Below are 6,368 nucleotides of genomic sequence, written 5' to 3'. Positions count from 1 at the left end.
TGATGAGTTAAAAGAGTTTATAACGAATTTTTACGGTTAAAATCTTGTTAAAATGAGTTTCCAAGTGAAAGATGGGTGAAAACCCGAGATGAAACCGACTCTTGCATGATCAAGAGATGTATACATGTTATATAAGGGATCTTGGTCCAAGAAATGAGTAAAAAGAGCCGAGAACGGATTTTTACGGTTAAAACCTTTGTTTTTATATAAAAACCGACACTTTGAAAGAAATGGTTTGATTGTTGGTATAGTTTGCTTGGTATAGTGTTATTGTGCTTGTAAGTGTTGTATCTAGCGGCTAGCAAAGGCTAGAAACCGAGATCCTTGCGATCTAAAGCTAGAAAACACAAGATAGTTCGGTTTTCGGGTGTTTATGAAATTTGGACAGATTTTCGTGTGCTTAGAGTCGGGTCACGAAATTTCACAGAGATGATCTACACATGAAAATATGAGATCTGTGAATTTTTGGTAATTTTTGGATAAAAGATGAATATTTGGTGAATTTAATGCTCGGTTTTGGCCAAAAATAGTGAAAAATAGCAAAACATGATGAAAAATTCCGGAAAATTTAAGATAAGCTTTTTATAACATATAAAAGTCACCCACAAAATTTGAGCTCAGTTGGAAAAGTCTAAGTAGGCTTTTCGGTGAAACGAGTTCTAGGGCTTTCTAGCTCGGTTTTGGGTGAAAATGGCTTGAAAAATAAGTTTTAAAATCTGGAAAAATTCCAGAAAGTTATGAGGATGATAGAGATCATCCCAGAAAAATTTGGGATTTTTCTAAAGTGTTTTGGTATTTTTGATATATTTAGTGTTTTAATAAGATTTAAAAATAGATAAATAAATGTAAATATAGGAAAATAAATCTGGAAAAATTCCAGGAAGTTATGAGGATGATAGAGATCATCCCAGAAAAATTTGGGATTTTTCTAAAGTGTTTTGGTATTTTTGATATATTTAGTGTTTTAATAAGATTTAAAAATAGATAAATAAATGTAAATATAGGAAAATAAATCTGGAAAAATTCCAGGAAGTTATAAGGATGATAGAGATCATCCCAGAAAAATTTGGGATTTTTCTAAAGTGTTTTGGTATTTTTGATATATTTAGTGTTTTAATAAGATTTAAAAATAGATAAATAAATGTAAATATAGGAAAATAAATCTGGAAAAATTTTACAAAATTCCTTACTGTCAAATTAAGTTTTGTGCAAAATTTCAAGACCCGAGACTAATCGGGTAATTATTTGTGCTAAAAAGAACATAAAAACAAGTTTTTAAAGCTTAAAACGTGTAAACCGGCAAAGTTCGCATAAGCGAGCTGACTGGTACACGAAAACTTTAAAAATGGACTATTTTCATAAATCTAAGTAAATCAAGTAAAAATAGATCATCCGAAAATAATTCGGATGATTTGGGTAATTTTACCCGATTTTACCGTTTCCGGCACCGAAATACCGGAAACGGGCCCCGCGGCCAAACGGGGTGTCAAACCGAGCTATAATTTCATCACTTTAACTAAATTGACTGTCAGACTCTAAGCAATGTCACAATCTGAGTCCTTAGGAGTGTCACGGGGTTAACATTGTCCCCGGATCGAGTACAGTACTGGGTTAACAATGTCCCCAGATGTACCGATTAATACGGATTTAGTTTATGGGAATTATATAGTAACGACTATATATTATATTACAGATCCAGGCACGTAGCTGTTCATTGTATTACCCACAGACTCACAAAAAGGTGAGTTTTCACGAGCCCCTTTTAATGAACTGTTTTAAATATTTTCCCAGGGCGGAAAGCATGATTGTGTTAAATTATCTAAGTACATACCGATCGTATGGAAACACTTGTATATTTTTATATATATATGGTATGATGCATAGAATAGATAATTTGTTTATCGGGTGGAATTGTTCTGGGGTAACTTAGTTCCCAGAGGGTTATTGGATATATTTCTGGGTTAACAGTGTTCCCAGAGGGTACTGGATATGGTTCTGGGTTAACAGTGTCCCCAGAGGTTATTGGATATGGTTCTGGGTTAACAGTGTCCCCAGAGGGTATTTGATATGCGCTGGGTTAACAGTGTCCCCAGGGGTTATTTGATATGTACTGGGTTAACAGTGTCCCCAGGGGTTATTGGATATGTTCTGGGTTAACAGTGTCCCCAGGGGTCATTTAATGTGCTTTGGGTTAATAGAGTTTTCATCAACGGGCTTAGCATAATTTCATCATTAACATATGATTTTTATACTGATCTATGGTTTATTTAAATTAGTGAAACTCACCAACTATTCGTAGTTGACCCGTTTTCTTTACATGCTTTCTAGGTATGCCCAAGTTGGAATGATTGATATGTGCTTAACTATCTGTGCTACCTGTTGGAAGCTTGCTGCTCTGTATTTTGTAATGAATATATATTAATGTCTTATTGGTAATATATGTGTGTAACACCTAGACAGTAACGCAACTCGCAACAATGTAATATGTTATAAATTAATGTAGTGGTATTTTCTTTATAAGCAATGCTGTTGATATCAGATGTGTCTGTTGCATCCCGTGTACGTTTCCGCTGCGGTTACGGGGTGTTACAATAAACTTTTAAGGGGTGGTGTATTGGATCAAATCTGTCTTTCACTAACTTTCTTTTATCACCTCTTGAAAGTTTAAACCTTGCTTTCACCGATATTGACAGAAACCACGAATTTTCCGATACCATATTTTTGTAGTTAATAAAAATTACGAAATTTCGCGAGCCCGTAATTTATTTGGGTGACGTGTATTCTCTCTAGCTTTCCTAGCTAGTTCGTTTGTTTAATGTCATGTTTTCGCCGCCATTCAAAATAAAATACAAAATAAGAGAAAGGATATGAACTTTTGCATATAAAAGGTGACAACTTTGATGACAAATGAATGACAAATAACATGTCTAATATTTAGAGAAAAAAAACTAAAAACACTTAACAAAAGAAAATTTGATTCTCAAATGTCAACAACCATTTGAGTCAAGATCCAACAAACCTTTCATGGACCTCCATCTTTATTCCTTTTTTTTTTTCATTTTTTAAAAACTTAAAACAAAATCAAGAACCCAAACAATTTTTCCAAAACTGTCTATCATCCATGTTAGAAGAGTTACCACACAACTCATTCCATCTCTTTCTTTGGCCAATCATCTTGCTATCACCCCAATTCTTGTCATCATCATTATCTTCATCTCCATAATCATCATAACCATGATGATTATTATTATAACCATACCCATAAGCTTGATTATTGTTATGACCATATCCATCATAACCATTAGCTTGATGATTGTTATGACCATATCCATCATACCCATGAGCTTGATTATTGTTATAATTGTTATAATCATATCCATCATACCCATGAGCTTGTATATGACTATTAATATTATTGTTACTATTATTATTATAATCATATCCATCATACCCATGAGTTTGATGATTGTTATAACTATCATAACCATCATAAACTTGATGATGGTTATGATCATGGGCTTGGACATTAGGATATGATGAATGGTCATAACTCCAAGATTCAGCATCATGATCACTCAAGGCTCCTTGTTGCCCTTGGTCTTGTTCTTGTAGATGACTATGACTATTATTATTATGATGTACATGATGATGATGATGATAATCATGATGATGATGGTTAAGATTATGATTAACATCTATATGAGTATCATCAGAATCAGCAGATGACTCAAACAACAAGAATGGAGTAACATCAATCATGCCATTATTATTCACCCTCCAATTGTGCTCCATAACTACAAAAGAATTCAAGAATTAGTAAAAAAGAAAATAATAATATTATAAATAACTTGGATTCTAATTAATTTATGATGCAAGTGAGACCTTTAGGAAAATAAAGTTATGAGCTGCTTTAGTGAGTATGTGTTTTCAACACACAAATGTATTATATATATAGAGGGGTGGCCAGGCTATTGGGTTCAAAACAGTAAGAGTACAATGGAATGTTCTATTATTATTATTATTATTATTATTATTATTATTATTGGTGGAAATTTGGTCAATAGATATGTAGTCATTTTCTTGTATATTTATATTTAAAATTGTAATAGTTTTGGATAATATTAAACTTCTTAAAATATACAAAGTTGACTCGTCTTTTATTACACGTAATTTGTTTTGAGTATATATTTTATTTGTCTTTAATAAGCAATAATTTATAGCTATGCATCAATATATTTTTGATGATACATGGACATATAATTTGATATATATAATTTTATTCATGTATTTCATGATTGTAGAGATAAATAATACATACAGTTTTCAAAATATTCATAGTTACCCTTTTTAAAATAATAAACCTCATACTTATTCCATAGTTAAAGATCAATTAGTTAAACTAGTTTCAATGCAACGGCATTATCTAGGGAAACTAGTTTAACCAACTACCCTTTTAGCTACGAAATAAATATGAGAGGGTTCTTCCAGAACCAATAGGTAGGTGATTTATTTGCAAAGACAATGTCTTGGGTTGGGTTGGGAGGGTGTGGAAGATATTGTGTTAAATCCCACATGATGAAAATTTAATGAAACTTGCCGTAAAAATTGTTTATTTCGCAAGGTATATTCTTTTAAGTAACTAATTATATTGTATTCACTATTAAAGAAGCAAATATGATAATTTCAGTATTTCTAATAAATTATAATGATATTACATATATAACTTAAATTTCAAGCAGACAAAATCATAAAATAAGTTTAAAAGAGTATAATAAATAAAATTAAGAGACTTTATTTTTAGATTTGGGAATTGGCATATTAAAGTTTTTATATATACTTTCGCTACTAACTTGTTGGTTTATTAACCAAAATACTTTTTGTTTAAAAGATGATACAGTTAATTTCACAAAAATGATTCAATTACAATAGAGATTAGAGAGGCAGGTAAGCGGTCAACAAGCTGCGCCGCAACCCCCTTTTATATGGCAAATCCGATCCTACTGAAAACAAAGTTACAGTTCTTTGACGTCAATATGTTACCGTGCACGACCCAAGATAATTTATTTATCATTATAAAGTATTAAATATTCATATATCTTAATTTAACTTGACTAACTTAATAACATAGTATATATTTAAATAATATAATAAACAATTTTAAAAAACATTATAATTTAAACAAATAAATCCTCATAAAACGACTATCATCTTTGTCCATATTAATCGACCAGGGCAAACTTCATTTTAAAATAACAGTATATATATATATAAAAATTTCATAAAAAACCAGTATACTAATAAAATCAACATTATGATTAGATAATACATATATTTAACTATAAGAATCTTTAATAAATTATTACATCTAAATATTGGCATGCAAATTAACTTTTTTTATAATAAACAATTTTAAAAACATTATAATTTAAACAAATAGATCCTCATAAAACGACTATCATCTTTGTCCATATTAATTGACCAGAGCAAATTTCATTTAAAAAAAACAGTATACAAATTTCATAGAAAAAACCAGTATACGAATAAAATCAAGTAATCAACATTATGATTAAATAATACATATATTTAACTATAAGAATCTTTAACAAATTACATCTAAAATATTGGCATGCAAATTAAATTTTTTTTATACCGAATCAAATTTACCATGTGTATATGTGTCCAATTTAAAAGGTTTAAACTGTGCACACGTTTTCTTCAATGTGATCAAATATATTTCAATTAAATTTATTTATTTATTATTATTATATTGTTTAATAGATGAGTTAGAAAGTTGGATATATCACTTAATGAAGATCAAACAGTCATACCGAAGGCATTCTGGCAGCGAAAATGACAAGTGTGACAACTTGGATAACAAACAAGGGGATTATTACATATTTCATCTCAAATCTGCCAGAGGGGTGCAAAGGTGCAATACTTTGGAGGAGTTTTCAGCCCTTTGGAGACATCAAAGATGCTTATGTGGCGAGGAAAAGAGATGTTCGAGGCAATGCTTTTGGATTTGTCCGTCTAAAGTGGGTGGAAAACACAAAGGAGATTCTGGCGAATATGAACAAACTTAAGATATTCGAAGCAAAGGTGAATGTGTCAATTGCTAAGTACAACAGAGACCAACAGAAGCCATATCATCATCAAACTCGCCCGGAATATGCCGTCCCAAGGTATATCCCAAAATCATCCGGTCCGGTTAACTCGGTCGCTCAGCCCGTAAAATCATATCTAGATGCAACGGTTGGGAGCAGCAAGGAATCTGAGGGAGGTAGGGTGGTTATCGATGTCACCGGTCTTCTCCCTTTGTATCCAGCAATACATAAAGATAGGATGGTTGTGATTAAAGCAAAAAGCAT

At 31.3% G+C, this 6,368-nt stretch overlaps 1 protein-coding gene across 1 annotated transcript; it reads right to left on the bottom strand.

Moving 5' to 3' along the window:
- Positions 1-3,053: 3,053 nt before the first annotated feature.
- LOC143598295 (uncharacterized) lies at positions 3,054-3,921 on the bottom strand. The gene is made up of 2 exons (XM_077076546.1): positions 3,883-3,921; positions 3,054-3,794 (listed from the first exon to the last, which is right to left on the bottom strand). The coding sequence occupies exon 2, from the start codon at positions 3,790-3,792 to the stop codon at positions 3,082-3,084; it is 711 nt and encodes a 236-aa protein (XP_076932661.1). The 5' UTR covers positions 3,793-3,794; positions 3,883-3,921; the 3' UTR covers positions 3,054-3,081.
- Positions 3,922-6,368: the final 2,447 nt, after the last annotated feature.

Source organism: Bidens hawaiensis, unplaced genomic scaffold, assembly GCF_021521415.1.
Source record: "Bidens hawaiensis isolate Kalapana, Puna unplaced genomic scaffold, B.hawaiensis_p1.1 tig00049917_1, whole genome shotgun sequence".
Classification (NCBI taxonomy): domain Eukaryota; kingdom Viridiplantae; phylum Streptophyta; class Magnoliopsida; order Asterales; family Asteraceae; genus Bidens; species Bidens hawaiensis.
The sequence above is the reverse complement of the archived record's forward strand: the minus strand, read 5'-3'. Positions and strand labels throughout refer to the sequence as shown.

Excerpts from the sequence above, each read along its gene's own strand:
- LOC143598295 (XM_077076546.1), bottom strand. The coding sequence starts at position 3,792 with ATGGAGCACAATTGGAGGGTGAATAATAATGGCATGATTGATGTTACT.